This window comes from Rhinopithecus roxellana, chromosome 4, assembly GCF_007565055.1.
Source record: "Rhinopithecus roxellana isolate Shanxi Qingling chromosome 4, ASM756505v1, whole genome shotgun sequence".
NCBI classification, from domain to species: domain Eukaryota; kingdom Metazoa; phylum Chordata; class Mammalia; order Primates; family Cercopithecidae; genus Rhinopithecus; species Rhinopithecus roxellana.
This window is the reverse complement of record NC_044552.1, coordinates 128419350-128446971: the sequence shown is the minus strand read 5'-3', so window position 1 is coordinate 128446971 and position 27622 is coordinate 128419350. Positions and strand designations below refer to the sequence as shown.

Here is a 27622-nt window from a genome sequence, read left to right as displayed (position 1 = left end):
TCTCGGCCTCCCAAAGTGCTGGGATTACAGGCTTGAGCCACCGCGCCCGGCCTGAGCTTCTATTCATAAATATTTTCTCTTTTTCTGTATTAGATTAAAAGAAAAATGACCACTCCACATTGTTTCTAAATTATGTCAATAAAATTAAAACATAGCAGAAAAAAACACTGATACATCTCAGGGCACTGAAAAGAATAATTATGAATTATTGTAGTAAATAATATTCTGAATAAGAATATTAATTAATTAAGCCAGTCCAAAGAGATGAATACATATCTTAAATATCAGGCACAGACAATTATAAGGAGGTTGATACCTTCATGAACTTTACAGTCCATCCAGACAGCTCTTCATTTCAGTAAGAAATTCCTGAATAATTAACAATTTGACCACTCATTAGCCTTTGAATCCATTGTGGTAATACAACATTTTTATTCTACTCCAGTTATTCAAAGGCAAAGAGAGAATTTAGCCTTGCAAACAGGTTGAAAAAAATCTATTAGCTGTTAACTTTTTAGTACCTTTATATTTAAACAAAAAAGAATTTATAATGATAAGGATATTGACAGAAAAGCAGGAAATATTAGTGCCTAACAAAAGTCAGTTCTAATTCATGAACATTGATTTGCATTTCATTAAAATTGTACTTGTTCCTGGCTTGGCTTTGCTTAGATATGCTTTCATTTCCCTCAGGCTGTAGTCTATTACTAATATACTTTTCTGTAATTTCCTCCCTTCTAAGTTCAGGAAAAGAAAAACTTTAAATCAGATTAACTTTTGACAACTTGTGCATAGGTCCAACAGGCAGGAAGAATGATACACACTTGTTCCCTTGCAGGAGAAAAGAGTGTGATTGTCAGCAAGAGTGCTTAGGCACTCAGAGGAAAAACTACAAAATTCTGCTCATTGATTACAAGTTTTCAGAAGGGCTAGGAGCTTTCCCCAAGCTAATTCCATCCTAGGGACCAAGAAAAGCCACACACCTGCCCAAAGTTTCTGAACGGCTAGGCTAACCTACCACAGTTAATCCTAACTTCCATCCCTTTTAAAAAAAAGTGGTAAAAAAGTATCTGAAAATTTATTGTTAATGCTTTCCTATTTCCTTCAACATGCAGTAGTCTAAAAATAAAGCATCTTAGTACAATTTAAGAAATTAAGACTAGGATTTCAGACCCTGAAGCCCATTTAAATATGTATTATTATTATAACTTTTTAACCCTTGCTTTTAAACCACCCTCCACTTTTGTAAATTCTGTGAGGGATGAAACACAGGAGTACAATTTAAGAGTGGAGATTGTGGAGTTTTTCAAGTTCACCAGTGGTGACTATGATGGGAATGAATTCAGTCAAACAATTTCTAAACACATGGAGTACAACCAAATGGAGCTTCCACAGTTTTACTGTAACTTCTTGACAGATAAACTGTTCTTTTTCTTCTCAGGTTTGTTATTTTTGAATGTCTGTCACTTATAAAAGCATTTCATCCATCTGCACAGAGAAAAGGGCACCAGTGAAAGATTTGACAGAAGCAGCATCAGACAAAATTAAGATTATGAAGAAAATGCTTTGGAAACAACAAATTCTTCATCAAGTAATTAGTGAAGAGACCACAAAAGAAAGAAGAATGGATAAATTAGACAAAACATGATCAGTGCTGGTATGTCTTACGTATTTGGATAAAATCTTCCATGTACTTCTACTCTTTTGTAACAAGTGATTTTTTTCTCAATATTGGAATACATGTTTAAAATGCAAACTAGCACTGAAGTCAAAGATTTTTAGAGGGAGTGAGGAAGGACTTATCATCATTGCTTACCATAAGTAATATTCTGAATAAATAATAATCTGACTTAGACAGTCCCAGGATATAAATATACAAAATGAAGAGGTAAACTCCAGACTATATGAATATTTAGTAATTATACATCAACTTTAGGTTTATCAAATAAATGAATAAACTGATATTAAATGAAAAATGAATGCACACATGTATGCCTTAGCTTTTGGATTTTTTTTTTTTTTTTTTTTTTTTTGAGATGGAGTCTCGCTCTGTCGCCCAGGCTGGAGTGCGGTGGCATGATCTCAGCTCACGGCAAGCTCCACCTCCCGGGTTCACGCCATTCTCCTGCCTCAGCCTCCCGGGTAGCTGGGACTACAGGCGCCGCCACCTCGCCCGGCTAGTTTTTTGTAGTTTTTAGTGGAGACCGGGTTTCACCGTGTTAGCCAGGATGGTCTCGATCTCCTGACCTCGTGATCCGCCCGTCTCGGCCTCCCAAAGTGCTGGGATTACAGGCTTGGGCCACCGCGCCCGGCCTGGAATTTTTTCTTTCCATGCTTTCTAGGGGTACTGTCTGTGTTACTGATTTCCAGCTATATCTGGTGCCAGTGAGGATAAGTTCTACCAAAGTACCTATGGCAAGGCAGCCAAAGTGTTTCTGGTATTCTAGACTGACACCAAGAAGGAGATTCACTATTTAAAAAATATCATGGTAATGATTAGGTTACATGAACTGTAAGTGCTTTCTTGATATCATTTGTGAAATATCTGAACCTTTACACTTCATATTGGAAACAAGCCACTATTTTTACTAAAATTCCTAAAGGAAAATAAAAACCTAATATCAGTTCAGACATTATATGCTGCAAATAACAGATTACCTACTAGCAGTGATTTCCCGATTTTTTTTTTCAAATACAGATATCTAAAGTTAAGGAAGTCCAGCAATGGAGATCTCAGAACCTCATGGTTGTTAGGGCTCTGAGTTGGCTAATTTGTTTAGACAATTTGGCTCAACTTTCTGAACACCATATCCTGATAAACAATGCCCCTAGGTAAAAAGGATAAGTTGGGGGCTGTCCTTACCACCTCTCTGTTTATAAATCAGGAAGGAAAACATTTCTTTGAAGGCTTACATTCTAAGAAGATGTAGCCTTAGATCTCTCATGCCAAGACTGGATTACATCTACAACGCTAAACCCATCACTGGCAGTGGGTGAATCGGACTTGCTTAGACCAGCTGTTGACCTGACCAGCAGTGTCGGGGTAAACTTGTTAGAAATGCAAATGGGCCTCTTCACAAGCCCAGTGATTTAGAAACTGTGGAGCTGAGGCCCAGCAATCTGCTTAACAAGCCCCCAAGTGATTCTGATTTAAGCTTAACTTTGAGAAGAGCTGATTTAGAACATTCTAGCTCATATCCTGGGTTTGACCCACCTTCTCTGAGCAGATAAGGAAAAATTCTCCTCAAGGTTCCGCGTATGTTCCCTCTGCCTCCAGTGTTCCTCCCTCACATGGGTGATGCCCTCATTCCCTTCAGGCAAACACTAAGCCTTTTCATATCAGGGACTTGAGCATCCCTGATTTTGGTATCCTCAGGGTCCCGGAACCAGTTCTCTTTGGATACTAAGGAATGACTGTACTTACTTGTTTGTGTTTGATCTACTTCCTTCAACTAGAATTTCAATTCCATAAGAGCAAAGGCTTTGCTCTACTTATTCACTTTTCTATCCCCAGGGCCTACAACATTGTCTGGTATACTATGGACATAAAATAAATATCTGCTATAGAAATATTGATATCCAAATGAAATTAGAAATCAAAAAATGGCTCATGAATAGACAACCAACATTATTAAATTTTTAAAAAGCATCTTTCACCATAAACATTATGTTCAAATAAATTTACCTATATTAGAAGTTTTGCCATTCTATCAGATTTCATAGCTTTTATCTATGGAAATGTCAGGTTTTTTAAGAAATAGATTTGACTAACATACAAACTTCTGCCAAAAGTAAATGCTAAGTAACAAGGTTTGTTCTAAAAAATCCAGAAATTCACAGGATGGAGAAATTAGGTACAACCAAAGTAGTTTCGAAATGTAAACTACTTACATAAACAGATTACAATTCTTGCAATTTCCCATACCGTTGGGTTTGTTTCTTAGTTTTAGTCTAAGGATTATTCAGCATCTTGATTTCTTATCAATGCCCGCTTGCTTTACTTTAAGAATAATTTTATGTAAATAAGTACATGGGTCCACAAAAAACTATTTATACATTGAGAAAATTTTAAATGACATAATATGCTAAATATTATCAAACAATATAAAATAAAAATTCAATTGAAATGCCTCTTTTGTTAGTTTAATATGGATAAAGCATATTTCTAGTGAAATACTTCTGAAGATCCTTTAAGTAAATTTTAATATAATTTATATATTTGCATGATTCAGCACATTTAAATCCAGCCACAAAAATGTTACTTGTTAAGATCGTTTGCTTAAGAAAAAAATAATTGCAGTATAAATTCTTGATGGCATCATGCACAAAATTCTTAGCTGCTAATTTACAAATAATTGTGTGTGTGTATGAGTGTGTAATGAATTAGGGTACCATATAAATTATATATACAAAGATAGGCTGGGTGCTGTGGCTCACGCCTGTAATCCCAGCAATTTGGGAGGCCAAAGTGGGTGGATCACCCGAGGTCAGGAGTTCAAGACCAGTCTGACCAGCATGGAGAAACCCCATCTCTACTAAAAATACAAAATTAGCCGGGCATCGTGGCGCATGCCTATAATCCCAGTTACTTCAGAGGCTGAGGCAGGAGAATCGCTTGAACCCGGGAGGCAGAGGTTGCGCTGAGCTGAGATCATGCCATTGCACTCCAGCCTGGGCAACAAGAGTGAAACTCCATCTCTTGTTGGAGAAAAAAAAAAAAAAAAAAGATAGAGCAAATCAACATCAAACAATCTCAAACAGTATTTTTTCAGTAGAGAGAACTGAACCTAAAGACAATGAGCATGCAAGTTGCACAATGATCCTGTCTCATTGTACAAGTGACTCTCTAGTGTTGCTCCAACCTTTCCTGAGACTTATCCTCCTTTTTGCTTTCAAATATACAGCTAACCAAATTCCCTTTCACATGTTAAAACAATCCTGGTTTTGAACAGACTATGTTATAAATGGAAAGCCTTTCTTGACTTCTAGTACAATTTAGATAAACCTTTCTACTCCATTCTTGAAGCATATCTTCTCAGTGACTTCTTGCCTAAAAGAATCAACAGGCAGAACCACTTGTCTCAACTGCAATGAACATAACTCCCAGAATATCTCTTCTCTTGCATCAAAATATGTAACCGCATGACTATTTATTTTAAACATGATGATACTGATTATTTAATTAACATATTTCTTTAATAGTCAAGCCACTGTCTTTATTCTCTTTATGTACTGGCTGCCACCAGAGATACAAATTTCAAGAAGGCAGGAAACAAACTATGACACAAAGCATTTTTAATTTTTAATTTAATTTTTTTATAGAAATGGGTCTTGCTATATTGCCCAAGCTGGTCTTGAACTCCTGGGCTCAAGCAATCCTCCTGCCTCCACCTCCCAAAGTGTTGGGATTACAGGCATGAGTCACGGCATGCAGCCTATACTGGGAATTTTTTAGAATGATTCTCACATGCTCAAAAATTTTCAAAATGATGTTATTTCAGTATGTATGCTAATTGTTCTTAGATTTAAATTCTTTCACATTGTCCTTCAAGAATTTTCAAACTTTTAAACATCTCCTGGTCTCTTGTTCCACGTCTGATACTTGTATTCTCTGCACAGGACCTCATTTAATTTGTTTAAATGGATCATCCAATACACTTCTCAATTTTTTGTTGGTGTCACTTGTCCATTTGCCCTCACAGGTTCAATAATTCCCAATTGTTTTAAAAGATGTGTTTCTGCATTTGTCCAATTCTATCACTGCTTACTTCATCTAGAAAGTTATTCTTTCTTATCTATATTCAATAATTTTTGCAACATTGGTAGGTTTCCTCTGGTAAATAAAATATGCTCAAGTCTCTACCATGCTTAATAATTCTTTTCTAAATTAAAGAATCTCCTTTCTATCAGTAATGCATTTCTGGAAAGGAAAGTCTCCCTAACCACTTTATTTTCTCAGCTCCTATTCATGCTGAAGTCTTGCTTCTATCTGCTATCTTTTCGCCCAGTCACTCTAATTGAATGCTCCCTTTTCTTTTCTTTTCTTTTCTTTTTTTTTTTTTGAGACGGAGTCTGGCTCTGTCGCCCAGGCTGGAGTGCGGTGGCCGGATCTCAGCTCACTGCAAGCTCCGCCTCCCAGGTTCAGGCCATTCTCCTGCCTCCGCCTCCCAAGTAGCTGGGACTACAGGCGCCCGCCTCGTCGCCCGGCTAGTTTTTTGTATTCTTTAGTAGAGACGGGGTTTCACCGTATTAGCCAGGATGGTCTCAATCTCCTGACCTTGTGATCCGCCCGTCTCGGCCTCCCAAAGTGCTGGGATTACAGGCTTTGAGCCACCGCGCCCGGCCGAATGCTCCCTTTTCTAAACTCAACCATAGACATCACAATCTGCAAACCCAGTTGCCTCTTCTCATCCTATTTTGAGCTTTCTATGCTGCTTAAAACTATTAACTACCATTTATAAGCCTCTTCTTGGTATATCTTCCTTTCCTCAGTGTTGTGACAAGGCACTCCACTGTTTATGCACCTTTCAATCCGGTCACTTCTATTCTAGCTTCTCTCCTACCTCATTTTCTTCCTCCTACTGTCTCAACATAGGTGTCCTCCAAGGAGCCCTCCTTGTCTTTCTATATTATCTTGTTTATATGTTTTTAACCACTCCCAAAGCTCCTAGTCTGAGTTCTCTAGTTCCAGACATTGTCCAAACGTTTATTTCTGTTTTTCCAATTGCATTTATCTTAGCTATTTTTTGGTACTCTACACTTGGCTTTTCCAAAATGGAATAAATGATTTTTTTCTTTTAAATCTCAGCCCTTGTTTCTAGTCTTTTCTGTCTCTGTGACTGACATCACATCTTCCTCGTGTGGTTGGTTCAGGACAGAAGTTCAGCATCATATTTAAGTCTTCAGCTTCCTTGTTCCTAGGAGATACTCACTGAGACATGTTAACTTGTACTCCACCATCACATCCTCCATAGCCTTATTTCTTATTTTTTAATGAAATCACTCATCTCCTCTCCATATTTTAGTACAACAGCTTTAAAATTCCAACTTTTTGTTGGAAAAACACACAAACTTACAGAAAATTTGCAAATACACTACTCTTTATTCACTTTACTAAACATGAAGAGTAAGTTACTGCCCTGATGCCTCCATTATCCAGAATACTTTAGTATTTCTCATAAACAAAAACATTTTCCTACAGAGCACAAAATGATGTTCAAACTTAAGAAAAATTACTGTCTAAACTTCAGATCCTATTCAAATTTTGCAATTGTCTTAATGATGTCCTTTGTATCTAAATGATCTAATCAGAATCACGTGTTATATTTAGTTGCTATATCTCTTTGGTCCCATTCAGCCTTCACAGTTCAGCCTTCCCTTCACTTTCGAGGCTTTACGTTTTTGAAAATTGTAGCTCAGTTACGTTGTAGAATGTCCTCAATTTGGATTTGTCTGTTTTTTTTTAATGCTTAGATTAAGGATATGCATCTTTGCCCTGAATATCACAAAAGTGATGCTGTACTTTTCTTGCATCCTAGTGGGAAACCACAATTACTTTCCCAACATGGATACTGTTCACCTTCATCATTTGGTCAAAGCATCTGCTAGGCTCTTCCAATGTGAGGTTAATCTGTTCCCTTTTATAAATATTAAGTTTTTGGGAGCTACTTTGAAACTATGTAAATACCTGGTTTCTCATCCATCTTTCTCTATATATTTATTTATATCAGTAAGAACTTGTGCTTTCCTGTTTTATTCAGTGTTATAATCAATCACCATCTTCATTTTGATTCTCAAGTAATAGGCCTCTGGTTCAGCCAATGAGGGAGCACCTTGAGGTTGGCAATTGTGTCCTCTTGATATGCCCTCATTTTTTTTTTTTTTAGCGCTTTCTGGAAAAAAAAAATCTAGTTTCATGTTGTACTTTCCTTGTTCCAGTCCTGGAATGAGCCGTTTATCCAAAGAGCCCCAGTTACTTTTGTTGAATAATGGTATTCAGACACCAAAATCTGGATGTTAGGCATATTTACCACCAATATGTTGTTGCTCCCAGGCTCTCTCAGTGGACTATGTGTATGGAACACACACAAACACACACAGACACCTATACACACAGTTTCATCTGTGTTTTTTCTTTAACATTCTCCCTCGCACACCCACCCTGCCACACACATAATCTCTGCCATCTCTGCTTTCACCTCCTTCCCTGTGTGGCTGTGCTCCTCACTCCATGCAGACTCAGGCACCCTGCACATGACCAACCTCTGCCTGGAAGTTCACACACCTAGACCGACAAGGCTCTGATATGCTGCATGGGCCACCTTCTTGCATGGTCACCCTCTTAACCTCCCGCAGAGTCTGACTCCCCACCCCCAAGCTTTTCATCTTGTTTGGACTCTGACACCTCACACCATGCCATGTGTCCCCGACAGGTCCCCTTTTCACTACACTTGGGCTCTCATTTCCCAAGGTGGATTGCCTAGTGTGTTGATATTTCACTCGCCCTAGTTGGGCTCCAAAACCCCAGCAGTTCACCTCCACATGTGGACACTCTCCTCCCTGCTCAAGCTCTTACTTCCCACACGGGGTCGTGCCACCCACCGTCCCCATGAAGACAAGCTTCTGAATCTGATTGATTTCTGAGATGCCACAAGAGGCTACTTTGTGAGACTGCCTCCTCCATCCGGCTCAGGCTCTCACAAGGTCTGTGGGGCCACTGCTGCTTCTACCCGTTCCCACTGGTGTGGGTCCTACCATGCTCTGCCCCACCACAATGGTTATGAGATGAATTGTCAAGGAAAAAAGAGAAGAAAAGAGAAAAGGCTGAGAAAAAAGAGCTATACCAGGCTTTCAGCTCGTTTCTTTACCTCTACTATTTCACTGCATCAATCTAACATATATGCCATTGAGACTTTTTTAACCCAAAATGTTACATATAGCTGGGATTAAACTGCTTTCACTTCAAAAGCTTTCAGTGATTTACTGTTGCCTTTGCAATTTAATTTGAACTCAAGGTGCTGTCCAATATGAACATAAACTTTCCAACTTTTATTTCCCTGCATTGATATGAATGAGACAGAAAACTTTTATTCTTTAGATGTAAAGCATGTTTTCTAGTCCTATGGCTTTTGTTCTACCTAATTACTGCTAATTGGATTATCTTCCCTTTCATTTCCAACTGTCAAAATAACGTCCATCTTGGAAAGTAAGATTTAATGTTACTTCCTCCATAAAATTCTTCTCTTAGCTTCTCCACCAAAAGCAATTATGAATAATAGTAATAATAGCAAAATAGCAATGAGTTGTATTAAAAATGTCTCACATGTACTTTACTAGAAATTTCACGTCTATTATTCCTGGTCTTTTGTTAGTTCTGAAAATTAATAATTTTCAACTCCAATTTTATTTTATATACAATAACAAAACATCAGCACAGAGAGTTCAGATGACTTGTTCAAATCCTAACAGCCAATAAATAGCAGAGGGGGGATTTGAATCTAGATTCTAGTCTGAATCCAAGGCTAATGCTGTTTGCAGTGGGACACAAGCATTGCTCACTACACTTTTCCAGGCACTTTGTCTTTTTCATTTTGACCATAGCACATTTGTGTCATACTTTACTTGTTTCGCATATTACTTAAAAGAATAAAAGCTCCTTGAGGACAGGTTCATTCATGTTTAATTTCATATCCCTACCATCAGAGAGCTTTGACCATGGAGAACCCTTAGCACAGAGAAGAATGAACCATGGACTAGGGGGTCAGGAGGACCAGCTTGTAATCCTGCTTTGCCACAGGTCATGGGGATATGAAATGATACTTTAAATAGACACTTAACTTCCCTGATCCTAGGATTCTATGTTTCTAAAAGGCTGTGGTGGTAAGACTGCATGACTTTTATCTCTATCCAAATTAAATCCCTGAGTTGTTTGATTTAATAAATAATAACTCTAAACATAAGAGAGTAAAAAAAAAAAAAAATCCTATCACATCCATCTTTCTCTTTCCATATATTTAAAAGTTCTTTGGCACTTTCAATATTAATAAACTATTTCATTAAAAGCCAAATTTGATCATTATCTTTAGAGAACTGAAAAGGTACAAAGTTTATTTTGACAAAGAACAATTTGAATTCACTTTTTCCAGTAAACAGCCCTGAAAGCACTTTCTATAGGACTCAAAGAATAAGAAAAACATACTAAAATAATAGCAACAATTAAAAAGGGGTATTTTAACCTGAAAATGATCTACAACTAATATATATAAATGAACTGGCCCTGTGATACTTGGTTTTATATTTATAATTTAAATATGGCTTAAGACCTAAGTAATGGGTATAGAGTTGGATATATTTTTTCTACTGGATTATAACCGTTCATGAATTTGGGGTTACTAAATTCCTTAGCAGTGTCCTTTTCCATTTATACATGTTTTTTTTTCCTATCTCCTCTTCATTTTCGTAACGTCTTTGTATTTGCCATGATTGTTGCCTAAACATTTCCTGCATTGCTTTTTGTTTTTTGCTTTGTTTGGTTTTGTTTTTAGAGACAGGGTCTTGCTCTGTTGCCCAAGCTGGAGTGCAGTGGAGTGATCATGGCTCACTGCTTCCTCAAACTCCCGGGCTCAAGTGATCATCCTGCTTCAGCCTCCCAAGTACTTGTGACTATAGGTGTGTGCCACCATGCCTGGCTAATTTTAAACGTTATTTTGTAGAGACTGGGTCTCACTGTGTTGCACAGGTTGATCTCAAACTCCTAGCCTGAAGGGATCTCTTGCCTCAGCTTCCCAAAGCACTGGGATTATAGGCATGAGCCACCATATCTGGCCATGCTTAAAGTGTCTTTAAAGTTTTTCTGGCTCCTTTACCAGAAGTGTCCATTATTCAGGACATAAGCCCCCCGCCTTCCTTTTTTTTTTTTTTAAATCTTGGAATTAGACTTGTCTAAGCTCCACCAATGTGGTCTTTCTTTTCCTTTCTTCTCTTTTTCTTCATTTAGATTGTCGCTAATAGTGAGCATAATACTACAGTTTTGTAATGACCAGTGGATGCCTCTGTGATGTTCCCACTTTGTTTTTCCCTCCCTCTTTCCTCTTTAATTTCTCTGGTTTCCCAGCTTTTTTTCCAGCACATATCTAATGGTTAAGGAGTAGTCAATGAGAAGGGCCTAAGGTCAGGTTTTTAAGGGGCCTAAGGTCAGATTTGTATACTTCCTTAAAATTCTCTTCAATGCTATATCTACTTACCACCACAATTCACAGACTTTATGTCATCACATATTTTTATTCCTTAATCTTTCTGTTGTTTTCTTTATCCATACCTGAACATACTTGAAATACCCTTTTTTTTTTTGAGATGGAGTCTCACACTATTGCCTGGGCTGGAGTGCAGTGGCACAATCTTGGCTCAATGCAACTTCTGCCTCCCGGGTTCAAGTGATTCTCCTGTCTCCGCCTCATAAGTAGCTGGGATTACAGGTGCCCACCACCACACCCAGCTAATTTTTTGTATTTTTAGTAGAGACGGGGTTTCACTATGTTGGCCAGGCTGGTCTTGAACTGCTGACCTTGTGATCCGCCCGCCTCGGCCTCCCAAAGTCCTGGGATTACAGGTGTGAGCCAAGGCACCTGGCTAGAAATATGCTTTTAAATACCTGTTCTTATTTACTCAAGTAAGAGTTTGAAAACCTGTACTGCATACACATTGGGTGTAGAAAGATAGTAAAATTATGAATGGATAAACATAATTTTTAGGATTGTTCAGCAAATAATGAATGAATCAAGGTATTATATAAGCTGGTATATAATCTGAATGGCAAATGACTAAATGAGCTGTCATTTCTTAGAAAGTTCTAAAGACTGTTTTCAAGAAATCCTATTCAGAAGTGTTCAAATAAAGTAGGCCCATATTCTCTACTTAGAGAAGGATTTGGGGGAGATACAGGCTATGGGTGACTTTATCCTATGTTATCACTCTTTATCTAAAGGAGGTCCTTAAATCATCACTCAGATTTCTCTCTTAGTGTCAATAATTAATTTTCTAATTATTTTTCATACATCCAAATTTTCTACTTCCTTAATTGTATGTATAATTTTTGGGATTTTCTCTAATTTCTTCAAATATTCTTTTAACTAGCCCTTGAGACACTTGATATAGATATTGTACAGAAAAGAGTTAACGTAGCAGGACTAAGACTGAAATTCTTGGAAAGGGCTGCTTGCAAAGTTGACCTTGGCCTGATGTCCGGGAACTCGGATTTGGGAGGGTTCCCATCATTCCCTGAGAAGAGTGGTTCATTGGGCCTAAATTGTGCTTTATGCTAAAAGTCTAGTTTCCTTCTGGGAGTAGGGAATCTTGGCAGATGATAGCAGGAAGTGGTTCATGTGACTAGTCTCCACTAAAAACCTTAGGAACTGAGTCTCTAATAAGCTTCCTTGATAGACAACATTGCACATGTGCTGTCCCAATTCCGTCCTGGAGAAATAAAGCATGTCCTGTGTGATTCCATAGGAAGAGGCTTCCTCTGAACTTTGTCCGTGTGACTTCTCCCTGTCCTTATTCTGCTTTGTATCCTTTCCCTGTAATAAGTCATAGCCATGAGAACAGGACAACTCACAGGATGATCACAGTCCTCCTTGTGAATCACCAAATCTGAGGGTAGTCTCGGGAACCCCTGAGACAGATACCTTTCTAGATAATATAATATTTAAATCATAATACATCTATATAGTTACTGCATATACCTTTTAATTTTTATTAGTTATTTTATCTCTTTTTTACAAATTAAACAATACAGTGTATATTCTTTGTTGTCTGGCTTTCACTCAAATAATGTTTGTTATACTTATGTATATTATTTTGTGTAGTCATAGTTTGTATTCTTTGCTTTAGAGCATGGCATTATGTGAATATACCCAACTTATTTATCCAGTCTACTATTGGTTGTTGCTGGACTGTTTCTAGTTTGTTGCTTTTATAAATAGTGCTGCTATAAATTTTGTACTACATGTTTTTGAGTGTATTGACATACATATTTCTTTGGTGAGTATCCCAGGAATGGAATTGTTAGGACATAGGTTAGTTTACTTTCAGTCCGTTTTGCTAGACAGTTTTCCAAAGTGGTTGTACAAATTTATACCCCCACCAGCAGGATGGTATGAGATTTCCAGTTATTTTACATCCTTCTTAAGGCTTGGTATTTTCTACTCTTTTTCATTTTACTAATTTTAGTATAGGTGTAGTAGAATCACATTGTGGTTCCAATTTGTATTTTCTTGTTGAGCACCATCTCATAGGTTAATTTATCATTTTGTATTTCCTTTTCTCTTAAGTGTCTGCTCAAGTGTTTTCTCCATTTTCTAGTGGATTGTCTCTTGTCTCTCACTAGTTTTAATATTTTTCAATATGTTTTTGATATGCTCTATTTCAGATATATTTATTATAAGTATATTTTCTCCTCTGTAAATTCTGTTTTACTCTCATAATGGTATCTTTCGCAAGGAAAGAGGTCTTAAGTAGAATTCATCATTTATTCCTTTTGTTCAGCATATTTCTGTCTTCTAAGAAATCTTTGCCTATTTTTTTTTTAATTGTTGAAATTTTTATTTTATTTTTTGTTGGAGGATGCAGGCATCAATCTTTGCCTATTATAGCATCATAAAAGATGTTCTCCTATATTCTTCTAAAAGCTATATTGTTATAACTCTTACATGCAGCTGTATATTTTTTATATAGTGTGAGTTAGGGGTCAAGATATAATGTCTTCCATATAGATATGGAAAAAGTACCATTTATTGAAAAGAGTATCCTTTCCCCTCTTCCCTACAGTTTTACCTTTGTCATAAAAAATGGTGAATGTGTGTGTGTGCATCTATTACTGGAGTTTCTCTTTCACTGGTCAGAATTTTTATTCTTGTGCTATTACTACACTGTCTTAATTACTATAACTTTATCATAGGCCTTGATAACATCCAGGAACTGTATTTTGATTTAAGAGTAGCCTTGCATATTCTTATTCCTTTGCATTTTCATTTTGTCTTTAGAATCAGATTGTCAATTTTTTTTAACAAAATTGGGATTTTTTTTTTTTTTTTTTTTTTTTTTTTTTTTTTTGAGGTGGAGTCTCGCTCTGTCGCCCGGACTGGAGTGCAGTGGCCGGATCTCAGCTCACTGCAAGCTCCGTCTCTCAGGTTTACGCCATTCTCCTGCCTCAGCCTCCCGAGTAGCTGGGACTACAGGAGCCCGCCACCTCGCCCGGCTAGTTTTTGTATTTTTAGTAGAGACGGGGTTTCACTGTGTTAGCCAGGATGGTCTCGATCTCCTGACCTTGTGATCCGCCCGTCTCGGCCTCCCAAAGTGCTGGGATTACAGGCTTGAGCCACCGCGCCCGGCCCAAAATTGGGATTTTGAATGCTTTAAATCTACACATTAATGTAGGAGAACTGACATTTTACCAATATTGAATCTTCTAATCCATGAACATGGTGTGTCTTCCCATTAATTTAGGTATTGTTTAATTTCTCTCAATAAGGTTTTGTAGTGTTCAGCGCAGAGGTGTAATCTATCTTTCACCAGACATAGTCCTACTCTAATTTTTAAAGATACATTATAAATGGCATCATCTTAAAATACTGTTTTGTTGCTGCTTCGCTACTGATTTTTGAATAATGATGATATAACCACCCACCTTAGTGAATTTTTCTTCTGAAATGGATTATAAATTAGTTCCTTTAGGTTGTACCAATTTGTTTTTCCAGTCTCTTCTAAGTATGTGATTACAGCATTATAAATTAGGTTAGAAACTCTATCCTTTCCACAGTTAACAGTGACAGTTTGATCAGTTTATGAATGAATGTCATCACTTCTCTCCTGTAGACGTGGCCATAAATGTAAGGTACCTGCAACAGGCTTCTCAGGAAAGAGAGGGTAATAGGTCAGAAATCTCATAAAACAGTTTAATTTCCATAATAGCAAAATGCTTGAATCACCTTCAGGTCAGTTCTATTTTTTTCCATTTCTCTCTTTATCCTAGAATCCCAGTTACTATCATTCTGCCAAAAATAATTAGACTAGTAATATTCCATATGCAAACAATAATAGTTTGCTACTTTTAAAGCAAAGAAATATTTAACTTACATCTAACTTGGGGTTGGGATGAAAATAGTGATCATGAATCTTTGAAGGTCCTCAACTCATATCTTTTCTGTTTCGGTGACTTGGCTATTTCTCTAGGAACATGGTGGAGAAGAGTCTACTTATACTAGCAATGAGAGCAGAAAGAGAGGTTCCGGGTCCAATTTGAAGTGAATTAAGATGAAACCAGTCAGACACAGTGTATTCCAGATATACAGTAGTAATGGGCTGTCACCAACTTTAAGAATTCAAAATGTTGGGAAAAGATGAATGTTGAAAATTGTATGTGTTACTCCTTTTTAATTTCTAGTTCTGATCTTATGCTTGAGAACTACACAAATATTCGAACTATTATTTCTACTTTGACTGTAAAATTTAAAGACATCCACCAATGAAGTCAGGGTTCCTCATTAGCAAAACATGGTACATTCTTATGCTACTTAGTTATGTCCATCCTTATGACACTTGATAGAATTTTAATCTCTCATCATAATGTCCTGCATCCCAAATTTAAGTAATAAGAGGTAATAATAGCTAGATTCCCTTTGGACTCTGTTGTTGCGGAAAGTCAGGGACCCCGAATGGAGGGACTGGCTGGAGCTGCGGCCGAGAAACATAAATTGTGAAGACTTCATGGACATTTACCAGTTCCCAAATAATACTTTCATAATTTCTTATGCCTGTCTTACCTTAATCTCTTAATCCTGTTATCTTCATAAGCTGAGGATGTATGTCACCTCAAGGCCACTATGATAATTGTGTTAACTATACAAATTGATTGTAAAACATGTGTTTGAACAATATGAAATCAGTGCACCTTGAAAAAGAACAGTAAAACAGAGATTTTAGGGAACAAGGGAAAACAACCATAAGGTCTGACTGCCTGTGGGGTCAGGAAAAATAGAGCCATATTTTTCTTCTTGGAGACAATCTATCAACGGACATGCAAGTTGGGAAGACATCACTAAATTCTTTTCCTAGCAAGGATTATTGCCCTGGGAAAGGAATATATTCCTAGGGGGAGGTCTATAAATGGCCGCTCTGGGAGTGTTTGTCTTATGCAGTTGAGATAAGGACTGAAATATGCCCTGATCTCCTGCAGTACCCTCAGGCTTACTAGGATGGGGTAAAACCCTGCCCTGGTAAATTTGAGGTCAGACCAGTTCTCTGCTCTCGAACCCTGTTTTCTGTTGTCTAAGATGTTTATCAAGAAAATAGGTGCACCACTGAACATAGACCCTTATCAGTAATTCTGCTTCTGCCCTTTGCCTTGTGATCGTTGTTTTGCCCCTTGCCTTGTGATGTTTGTTGGACCCTTATCAGGAGTTTGAGATTTTGCCCTCAGAAGCATGCGATCTTTGTTCTCCTTTTTGTCCTTTGAAGCATGTGATCTTGTGACCTACTCCCTGTTCTTGCACGCTCTCCCCTTTTGAAATCCTTAATAAAACTTGCTGGCTTTAAGGCTCAGGTGGGCATCATGGTCCTATTGATATGTGATGTCACCCCGGAGGTCCAGCTGTAAAATTCCTCTCTTTGTATTCTTTCTCTTTTTTGTTTTTTGAGATAGAGTCTCCCTCTGTCACCCAGGCTGGAGTGCAGCGGTACGATCTCGGGTCGCTGCAAGCTTCGCCTCCCAGGTTCACGCCATTCTGCCTCAGCCTCCCAAGTAGCTGGGACTATAGGCACCCACCACCACGCCCGGCTAATTTTTTTGTCTTTTTAGTAGAGATGGGGTTTCACCGTGTTAGCCAGGATGGTCTCAATCTCCTGACCTCATGATCCACCTGCCTTAGCCTCCCAAAGTGCTGGGATTACAGGCGTGAGCCACCATGTCCAGTCTGTACTCTTTCTCTTTATTTCTCAGCCGGTCAACAATTATGGGAAATAGAAAGAACCTACATTGAAATATTGGGGGTGGGTTCCCCTGATACTCTGTGCTCTAATACATCAACTCATTCATTCTGATTAACTCACTCGAATAGGTCCTTCACACTGAAATGTGAGTACCAGAAAAGCAAAGAAGCTATAGAATATAGTCATAAGAATAGCGGTGATTACAATGAAAAGACAATTTGAGCTAAACTGTCTTCCTATCACAGAATTCAGCAGAAGAAAACTCATTTGAATAAAACCAATCTAGACACAGACTAGGACTCAATTTCATTTAATTCACATTAGTTTATAGATAATATTTTTAACTGCTTTGTTACTAAAATAAAGTTTTAGCTTTGGCAAAAGTATTCTATATTAGAATATGACATATATATCACAATATAAATTCACAGTTAAAGAAATAAAAACAACTCTAGTTAGTTAATAAATTTGTCTTAACTCACATATAAACTGCTCTGATACTTTTCATAATTGCAGACAGTACTGTAACTTGTTTGATTAAACATGAAAGCTGAAGCATCTACCTTACATTTTGTTCAAATTCAATTATCAACTCAACAAATATTTATTGTATCTAATAGGACTCTCACTCTGTACTTGTCCCTGGCATATAGTGATGTATACATATATATATATAGAGAGAGAGATTCAAACTTGGCTAAATAAGCATTTTCTTTTTGTTTTAGTAAAATGTTTTATTTTCTATTATAAAGATGATACGAATATGTAACAATGAACTCTGGTTTCTCCATACAAAACACAACTTTTTCTAAATAAAGGGGTTAGAAAAACAATTTCCAGAGAAAGACAGAGTGAGTAAGAGAAACACGCATTTCGTTCAAGGTACTTTGTCCCAGAATACATTTGGAATGCTTATAAGTATTCATTTTAAGTTTTCAAAAAAATGAGAAAAAAGCAACAGACTATTGCATACGGCCTGAACAGAAAATTTGTGTGGTAAAAGGTCACACTGCAAACTGGAATGTCTTATGGAGGGACACCAGAACTAAGTTCTTTTCAGTAAAATTGATCTAAATACAAAGGATACTAGGAAAGCAAGGTTCCAGCTCTTCAGTATGCACAACTGACACTGGAAAGAGGGTCAGGGGCAGGGCAGGAAAGAGTCTGACTGTGGGACAGGTGGAACACAAGACTTGCCCGTAGGAGTCATCCAGGATGAAGAAAGGTCCTTTCTACGCCCTTTCCATTCAGCCCACGGATTCCTGGGCAGGGTTGTCCTTCTCACTGAAAGTGGATTATGTACTGAAAATGCACCTCGTCCCATAGAAGGAAACTTTCACTGAAGCTATCAAGGGGAGTCTTTCAAACTCCAGACTCCCCTATAATATACTCAGTGCTGTTTCTAACTCTGGTCATGCAATTTTTAATGTTTAATTCATTTTTTAATACTGGGAAATACCTTACCTATCTACCTACATATCCACACACAAATTTATAAGAGTAAAGTGCACACATTTTAAACATACAGTTCAACAGATTTTTACCTACATATGCACCTGTGAAATACTGAATCGTTCTTTCACCAGAAGGTTCTTTCATGCCTCTTCCCAGTCATATGATTATGCTATTTTGACTCTTAAATGTGTCTTGAAAATACCCTGTCAGAAAACTTTTTATTTTCATATTGAAAAATTTCACACCAAAGCCGACCATACTCGCATGTTAGTTTAAAATGTAGTCAGGCAATAAGTTGATGCTACTTTAATCAATGCGGTAGTTTTCCGTTTTCATTTCATTTCATTTCATTTTTTTGTTTTGTTTTGTTTTCTTTTGAGACGGGTCTCACTCTGTCACCCAGACTGGAGGGCAATGGTAAAATCATAGCTCACTGAAGCCTCAGATCCCTACGCTGAAGCAATCCTCCCGTCTTCCAAGTAGCTGGACCTACAGGTGCATGTCACCACTCCTGGCTAATTTTTTTTTTTAGTTTTTGTAGAAACAGGGTTGGCTTTTCCTATGTGGAAAAATTGCTAACTGTTCAGAGAAGAAAATATATTAGATCTGGGCAGAAACATGAAAAACAAACCAACAAAAAACCCTTAGTTTCTCCCCTGTTCTCGCAACCTCAATCATGAAAATTTAGTTTTGTTTTTACACATATTTCATTCATAACTGTCTAACCTAAATTATGTCCCTCTTAAGTATAAAATTATTAGTATAATAAGATAGTTAACACATGTACTATTTATAATATGCTAAGCACTATTTAAGCACTTCATATATATTTTATTTTATTATTTTAGAGACAGGGTCTCACTCTGTCACCCAGGTTGGAGTACAGTGGCACGATCATAGCTCACTGCACACTGGAACTTCTGGGCTTAAGTGATGCTCCCGCTTCAGCCTTCCAAGTACCTGGGACCACAGGCGAGCTCCACCAAGCCCGGCTAGTATTTATTTTATTTTATTTTATTTTATTTTATTTTATTTTATTTTCAGTAGAAACAGGGTCTTGCTATGTTGCCCACGCTGGTATCAAACTCTTGACCTCAAGCTATCCTCCCACTTTGGTGTTGCAAAGTGCCAGGGGCCACCGTGTCTGGCTTATATATGTTATTTTAATCCGCACAACAATAAGAAGGTGTAGGTACTCTATTATTTAATTTTTGGAATGAGGGTTTACATAATTTTCTCAATACTAAAAAACTCCTAGGGGACACAGTCAATATTTGAAATCAGATAGTACAAGGCCAGAGTCCTTTCTCTTACTCAGTACATTACACTGCATTATTGAGACCCAAAAGTGTAGCAGAACTAGATTATTAGACAAATAATGAACTATTTTTTTTTTTTACCACTTCAAAGTTTCTGGCAATTATTTTATGCCACATGGTAAGACTGTTTCCAGGATCTCAATCCTCCTATAGTTTAAATGTCATATGATATTTGTCATTTTTTTATTTGTATTGAGAGAGAGAGATAAAAGAACACAGACATCTCAGCCAAGAGCAAATAATGAAATAACTGAATAAAAAAGTTATGTTAGGATAATATATATCTATCATTTCTCAGTTACAGAAACATAGCATGACATGTCTAAGGAACTTCAGAGGTCAATGTGGGACCCTTTTACAATTTTGGTTCTACTTTAAATCTGGAAAAACACAGGTGATATAGACCTAAATGCCTTCTTCTATTATCTTTCAAAAATTTCAACTCTCGTTCCTAATCTGTAAGCTAAAGTAAAATCCTTATACACCATATGTATCTGTGTATATTTTCTCTTTAATAATTGCCTTTTAAAATAAAACTATCAAAAGGAATCTTCATATGTGAATTGAAAAAAGTATATATTTTCTCTTCCACAAAGCTTCTTTATTATTCGCAAGAGTTAAGGAGAAAGTCTTTCTTTATTGCCTTACAAATCAGGAGAAAAGCACAAATGCTGATTGAGCAGACAGATGATTAGATGGAGAAAAATAATGAAAGGAAATTTGCCAGTACAAACAGAATATTGCCATTCATTTTTACCCCAAATGAATCAACTACTAGTCACAAATGTGGATCTGCTACTAATTCCAGCAACAAACACCCAAAGAACCAACCCTCTGAGGAGGCCCACGTCTGCATGCAGATAACTTTTTCATGTTTCTCTTGCTAGAATACACCAAGTAGCAATTTCTCCTTTGTTGGCACAATCAAGTAACTCTTAAATGAAGAATCAAAAACGCAGAGAATGCAGGAGACTTTCCCCCACTTGGAACTCTAAATACTCATTCAAAGATGCAAATGTTTTCTCTTGTCAAAGAAACTAAGCAGCTAAGTCATAATATGCCTGGTCAGGAGGAATTGCCCTGATTATTAGCTAGCCATCACAGATCTGATTTCTCACAGTAAGTTTCCAAAAAAAGTAAATGATCTTCAATCTAAATGCACTACTGATGAAGATATGAACCAGTCTCTATCCCTATAATCTTATATAAGCATGAATTAGCTTGGTTTTACGTTTGATTGTCTACGATGGAAAGTAATAGAGGTTTTTAAACAGGTGACTTGCTATTTTCATCTGCTACTGCTGACCTTTTCCTAAGATATTGGTTGATCAGCAGCACAAGACCTTTCAGACACTAAATGGCAGAAATAGTCCTTCTAAGGTTTTCTAGATCTTTCCTATTATCATAACAAGATTCCTTCAGTTAAGTACTAGAGGATGGGAAGTAGCACCCCAATACTTGTTAAAGACACCCAAGTGAGTCACAGAACTAACTGTAATAGAAATGCCATATTTAATTAGCCCTGAAGCAGGGAACAAAGTCCTTCCATTTTAGAAAGGTGGTGACTGTAGTTAAAACAAGCAAAAAAAGCAAACTTCTTACCTTTTGTAGCAATGCGTACACACTGGGTTTTAGTTTCCTGATAGAGGAAAAATGAAAAAAAAAAAGAGTCAATGTATAGATAGTGTTTCCTGTTTCATAAACTGTAATTATTATAAAGATCCATCTGGGATCATAAAAAGGGATAATAAACAACAGAATTTTAATATTAAGAAAACTTTTAAAAATATGCCTCCCTAGGGATACTTAAAAATCTAAAATAAGAACTTTGAAAAATATTTTAGTTTTTATAGAGATGTAAATATCTGTTTTTACCTTGCAATGAAACAGGTTAGTTTGTGACAAGTCATATAGCATTCTATTTTCATATACAGTACTTTGTAAACTATCAGAAAGAAAAATGTATTTGCAAAACTAATAAAAATCAGGTCCAAATATAAATTTAATTTTCATCTGAGAACTGTAGACTCAGACCAAAGCTGAACATTACATACTTTCATTTGGATCTCAGCATGACCAAAGAGCTAAATGACAGCAGTTAGAAAGATTATCGGCCGGGCGTGGTGGCTCAAGCCTGTAATCACAGCACTTTGGGAGGCCGAGACGGGCGGATCACGAGGTCAGGAGATCGAGACCATCCTGGCTAACACGGCGAAACCCCGTCTCTACTAAAAAAAATACAAAAAACTAGCCGGGCGTGGTGGCGGGCGCCTGTAGTCCCAGCTACTCGGGAGGCTGAGGCAGGAGAATGGCGTAGACCCGGGAGGCGGAGCTTGCAGTGAGCTGAGATCCGGCCATTGCACTCCAGCCTGGGCGACTGAGCCAGACTCCGTCTCAAAAAAAAAAAAAGAAAGATTATCAAAACATTGCATCATAGTTGCGGTGTAATTTATCTCTTCTTTCTTCCTTTTAATTTAGCTATTAGGAGTTAAATGTTTCTCAGCATAGGTAATATTCCTCCTCTTGCTAGACAGAGCAGATATACAAAGTAGAAGCAGTAGGAAAGGACAAGAAAAAATGTCATTCTTATTTTTAATGTTGTACGGTCGCAGTAGGGGACACATGTCCCCGCCAGCTACTTTTGGCCCCACTCTTCCTCCTTTAGGACTTAGTTGAGTCAGTATACATCCTTGAATATACAAGAGGTGAGAAAAGGTATCGAAGCCAGTAAACAAAACAGAGGTGATCTGTTTGCAAGATGCATTTATAACTCCATCTTGAGTAGTGCTATACGTTGATAATTTATAAAAGAGTTTACAATTTCCACTTAAGCATTTTTTTTTAATTTTTAAATTAAAATAAAGTAGCGAGGGGGGAGTTAGTAATTAAAAATAAAATTTTGCATTTCTATTACTGGTGGCCTGAGACCTTCATGGTAACCTACAAGAGATTATTTCACATTCCCATAAAGGCCCAAAAGGATTTTCATTTCCTAAAAGCAATTGCTGTTAACTTTCTATCGGCATTACCAATCTCTGTTGGTAGAAGCCACATCAACTTTAAAACTCTTTGCTGCCGGACTCAGTGGCTCACGCCTGTAATCCCAGCACTTTGGGAGGCCGAGGCGGGTGGATCACAGGTCAGAAGATCGAGACCATCCTGGTTAACACGGTGAAACCCTGTCTCTACTAAAAATACAAGAAAAGTAGCCAGGTGTGGTGGCGGGCACCTGTAGTCCCAGCCACTCGGGAGGCTGAGGCAGGAGAATGGTGAGAACCTGGGAGGCAGTTGCAGTCAGCTGAGATCACACCACTGCACTCCAGCCTGGGCGACAGAGTCAGACTCCGTCTCAAAAAAAAAAAAAAACTATTTGCCAAGATAACTGTGAAATATGTTGTTGCTATTCTGTACTTTGACTAAACCACAATGTAGATATATCAACAATTGGAAGAGAAAATTCATATCAAGAAGCTTTTATAGAATGCAGAGAAAATCCTTTATAAGTAACAGACATTCATTAACACTCCTCTGGTATAACAGACCAAATAACCAAAGTTAATTTGGAAGCTCTCTAAAGATGAAAACCCTCAGACAAAACTATGCTTCCTGCTCAATGCTACATTATATCCAGAATGGACGAACTTCCTTAGTGTTCTGTTTTTAGAGCAGCTCAGTTGTAACAGTGGTATGGAATGATGCGTGGGCAGGAAGTGGACACTGGACTACTCTCTAAAGACCCCTGTTCTTTAGAGGTAAACCAGAAGAGGAGAAGAGCATCTTCAACCGTGAGCAGCCTCTGACTTTGGAGCACATCTTAGAAGATGCTGTGACCATTTTCTTTGCTACCTACAAGCCAACCATATAGGCAAGCAAACAACAAAGCTTTCATTCAAAAGCAGCTAATCAATACCCAAAGCTCTCACGGCCCCTGCATAAATGCAAACAGATTGTCATGTCTTCCAATTAAACTCTTCCAAGATATAATATACTGATGCAATTGTATATTATGTAGCACTCCCAGGTGCTCACCTTGGGGACTCAGTTACATAAACCCAGCAATTTCCTATACGGCTTCAAGTCCATTAAAATGTCATCATTCTATTGGACTTTAAATTGTGAATATTTCTATCCTCAACATTTGTTTTCCCTCTATCTCTGTCTGCCAATAAATAAATAAATAAATAAATAACAGTAAGTTTTAGGAAAGAAAATCTTTCAAAGAGAACAGCATGAGGCATGAAAGGCCAGGTTGTTTTCTCACATATGGAACTGCTGGTCGTTTCTAATGTCCTGTTGTGTTTTCCTCTTCAATATTCATTTGGGATCAGCGGCAGTGTTCAAAAACAACTGTGTCCAAAATGGGAAAAGGAGGGGCAACCAGGGAAACAGAGAGCAGCCTTCTGTAATGGCTCAGCAGCCAGTCATCGCCAGGCTGCCTTTTGTTTAGGTTCCGTCAGATATACCACAGGCGCCCTATTACTTTGTAATCAGAGGATTGTTACTTGTTATTTACTATTTGGCTTGAAAATCCTGAAAAGTTTATAAGGTTTTATTAGCCTGCTGTGGAACACGCATTCTGTTTATCCTGCAGTAAATTTAATCTCTGGAAGTGTGCCACCACTGAGCAAGGAAGACAGAACAATGCCGGATCGTTACTGGGGGTGGAGTTCCGGCAGCAGCACACCCACCTTTTCAAATCATTTTACTCTCAATTGCTATTGTGGGCTTTCCTGAGGAAGCCTCCAGTAGAAGCAGTTACTAGGAAACAGGAACCCTGTGAAATGGAACTGGCGTGCGGCCTCAGCCCTACAGTAGGCCCCAAACTGTGCACACTGTTGAGAACAAAACCCCCTACATGCAAATTTTTTTTCTTTCTTTCTTTTTTTTTCTTGACAGATGCTACTGAGTATTTATAAAATTTGACTTCAGCTTTTCTTCAAAGCAGGGAAAAAGCAAATCCTGGAGGAAGCTCACCTTCTCCACACTGCTCATTGCCTGGAAATAGATGTTGTATCCTTTGCGTGGAGCCAAAGGAGGGTTCCAAAAGCCTTGGTAGGTCCGATTGTCACCCACAGTGAATGGGGCAGGCTCAGGCAGGTTTCCTGGGGGGAGTTCTGCAGCAAAGTAATAGGGTGCACCCCCACTCATGGCATTTTGGTATGTGACAGGAACCTGGTAGCATTCCATGGCTCCCGCCTCTCTCTTGGTTCGGTGTGGGTGCAGTTCTTCCACAACAATCTGATAAGCACTTTGGGGAAAAGAAACAACAACAACAACACATCAACACATACATACACACATATTTAGAGATTTGGGATACTAAGTTTTTTTTTTTTTTTTAAAGGAACAAAGGGTTTAAGGGGTTGACTATTAACATACAACATTTCAAAGTATTTAAAGTCAGCCTTAACCTGCTACACTCTTTTCAGCTATTTCGCAATAAAATAAAAAATTCACATAGATGCTGCTGTCCCTAACATCACCGTAGTTACAAAGAAACTGATAAAAATAAGAACAGTCACCTTAGGACTTTCAACATTTTTAAATGTTGAGGAATGAGCCACCCTAATAAGGATTCTGACATTAACCAGAGACACATCATAGATTCAGTTCTTTGTCTGATATTTTTAAATGTTTAAAGTTAACATTTTCCCTTGAAATGAGATTACAGAAAGTCCAGCTCCAAGGTCTAACAGAATGACTGCCTCAGGGCGGTGCTAGAAGCACCCATTTGTGGTTGTCACAGCCATAGAGACAGAATGTACTGACAGGCTTCTCCACCTCTTGACCTTGCCATGGCATCTACATTGGCTCAGAGCTATGCAGATCTAAAATACAAGTGACATGCGGCAATACGGGCACAGATGGACAGAAATCTGTCCTCACAACCGAAATAGACCGCCTCCTTCTTCTGGAGTTGTTAATAATAAAATGTTACAAATTGTAGAAACAGATGGCATTTGGCCTATTAAAGCTCTAACCTAAACCTTCTCATATCTTTAAGTCTTAAAACTTTTCTATAATTGCAATTACTTTACAGAGGAGAGAGAGAGAAAACACACACACACACACAACAACAACAACAACAACAACCAAAAGGCAAATTTAAAATAAAGGGTCCCCCTGATCTCTACCAATATTTTTTAACAACTCTGAAACTGGTATATTAATAATATTCTTTTTTAGTAGAAAATTCTTTAGGTTAAAATTTTTTCAAGTAAAATATTACCATGAAAGTTGACATAATTATATTTTATATATTATAAATATAATTTAAAATGTTTTAAAATTCCTAAAATTCTGGAAAAATATATGTGGTATCTCATGTAAGTTGAACATAAATTGTATGTAGGGCTGCATATTGATATTCAATGGATCTCCAGGAGGAATAGAATATATTCTTTAAAAGATTTCCATGAAAAAGAAAGAGGTGAGTAGGTAGAGGGGAGTGAGAAGGAGAGGGGAATAGAGAAATATGTGTGTGTATATATATATAAATATATATATATATAGAGAGAGAGAGAGAGAGAGAGATACTGAACATGTGTCTATGAAAATTAAAACAGTTTAGACTCTGGTATAAAATTCTAATTTAATATAAACTCTTATACCTACAAATAAAAGATCTTCATAGATTAAACAAAAGGACTTCAAAAGAAAGAGTTAAATCATAATTTAACTGATAAAGATTTTCTTTTCTTCCTAATTATTCAAGCTCCCATTTTCCATTAAAATATTGCTAATAAATCAGTAGCTTGGTATCCATCTCGTTTCCTATAAAAAGCGAACAGAACTTGTATTAATGTCAGAAATTGAGATTTGAGCAAGCAAGGCAGAAGTCTATGTTATTTCAAATTATATGTGCTGCATCGTTCCCTATACCTTTGCCAAGTTGGGTTGCTAAGCTTCTAAGAATGCTACTGACAAGATGCATGGTCTCTGAGGCATCCATGGAGCAGGCGCTTGTCAATTTTAAGATATAGAAAATACATAAGCATAGCCCTGGAGAAAGAAGAGAATGATCATAGCTGACATATGCTATGTTTTATTTTAAATTTATAATTCATATTTGTATATTATACATTTTCCTGTCCTGTGGATGCATCCACATATGCATATAAACTCCCTCATACATGCTCTCCAAACAAATGTAACCTTATATTCTCGCCCTAAAGAATAATAACGATAATTACCTATCCTTGTTAATCATTAATCTAATCCTTAAAAATAGATTCCTCATTAATGATCCCATACCTCTAGAAAAAAAAAAAAAAAAACAGAAAATCTAGTGAATGTTCAATCTTAACTAATTCTATTACATTGACAGAGATTCTACATTACAAATTAAGGATACTTCATGCAAGACAGCTTGTCTATTCAGATCTATGAGGAGCAAAGTAAACTGCCAGTGTTGGAGAAGAGTGAAGGAAGAAAAGGTGCAATAGGCTCCTTGGGAAAGAGCCTTAAGTATGGTCCCATAGAAAATAAAAATCAACGCCTTGGGTTGAACTTTCAGATTTGGCCCTATTCTCAATGAAATGAAAGATAAATTATTTCAATTTTATAAGTTCTAAAATACAAGTGACATGCTTGTTTCAAAAAGAATAAATTAAGAAAATGATTTCCACATATATACAAATATAAATTACAGTGCAATGCACTTTAATCTTATATATCTTTACCAATATTATGCATTTATTCTTTGAATGGTCATTACGGAAATGAAGTATTATATTTTTGTTACTATTGAAACTGAAGCAGAGAAATTGAGCTCCATTAAAACTTAAACCAGGAGCCTCACTTTGTTCATTCTCTACTTTATACTATAGTGTTACCAACTAAATATTTGCGCTCCCTTCCCCCAG

The 27622-nt window shown here is 37.3% G+C and overlaps 1 protein-coding gene across 9 annotated transcripts in view; it reads right to left on the bottom strand.

Moving 5' to 3' along the window:
- Nucleotides 1-27622, bottom strand: part of PTPRK (protein tyrosine phosphatase receptor type K) — a 571158-nt gene that overhangs the window by 84869 nt on the left and 458667 nt on the right. For all 9 annotated transcript variants that reach the window (XM_030929049.1, XM_030929051.1, XM_030929050.1 and 6 more), the window contains exons 12-13: nucleotides 24732-25005; nucleotides 21360-21396 (exon numbers count right to left, since the gene is read on the bottom strand). In XM_030929049.1, the coding sequence (XP_030784909.1) occupies nucleotides 21360-21396; nucleotides 24732-25005 (311 nt within the window). The remainder of the gene's footprint in view (nucleotides 1-21359; nucleotides 21397-24731; nucleotides 25006-27622) is intronic.